The 579-nt window shown below is 46.6% G+C and overlaps 1 protein-coding gene across 1 annotated transcript in view; it reads right to left on the minus strand.

Moving 5' to 3' along the window:
* The window catches only part of BCAP29 (B-cell receptor-associated protein 29), a gene marked incomplete at its 5' end in the record, with an annotated part of 17,670 nt that extends 17,565 nt beyond the window's left edge, over positions 1 to 105 (minus strand). The window contains one exon of the mRNA XM_010147490.1: positions 3 to 105. Within this exon, the coding sequence (XP_010145792.1) occupies positions 3 to 105 (103 nt within the window). The remainder of the gene's footprint in view (positions 1 to 2) is intronic.
* Between the last annotated feature and the right edge of the window lie 474 nt (positions 106 to 579).

Genomic DNA, 579 nt, shown 5'->3' on the forward strand with positions numbered 1-579 from the left:
CACTGGCATTGACATTCACAGCCTTTTCATTCACGTGAACGGCTGAGTACTTCCTAACTTCTCTAACAGCATCTGCAAACAAAAACAGTTTGTTCTTATTCCCATCTGGATAGGCATGTATGATAAAACAGACATAGTACTAGAAATACGTATCTGGACTTTCTGCTCAGCGAACAAGCTGTGCTGGTTTTAGTCAGAAAAGAGTCAAGTCTCTTCGCAGTGGCCGGTATGAAGCTAGGTTTCTGGATTTACCCTGAGGAAACTACTGATAAGGTGTCTTTTTAGCTGGTGCTGGGTAGTGCTTGCACCACATTCAAGGTCTCTCTCAGCTTCTGATACTGCAGTTGCGTTCCCAACTTTCTCACTGCAAGCAGTGTGTGGGGACACACAGCTCAGACAGCTGACCCAAACTGGCAGAAGGGGTAGTTCATTCCATAGTATGTCACGCTCAGTACATAAGTGGGGAGTGGGCTCAGGGGCCCTAAAGCCTTTGCTAGCTCTTTTACTCCTTTGCTAACTCCTCTGCTGGTTCCTTAGCTCACTCCTTTGCTGACTCCTTCATGAGTTGGTGGGTCTGTT

The sequence above is a fragment of the Eurypyga helias genome, unplaced genomic scaffold (genome assembly GCF_000690775.1).
Source record: "Eurypyga helias isolate BGI_N326 unplaced genomic scaffold, ASM69077v1 scaffold8030, whole genome shotgun sequence".
Lineage (NCBI taxonomy): Eukaryota > Metazoa > Chordata > Aves > Eurypygiformes > Eurypygidae > Eurypyga > Eurypyga helias.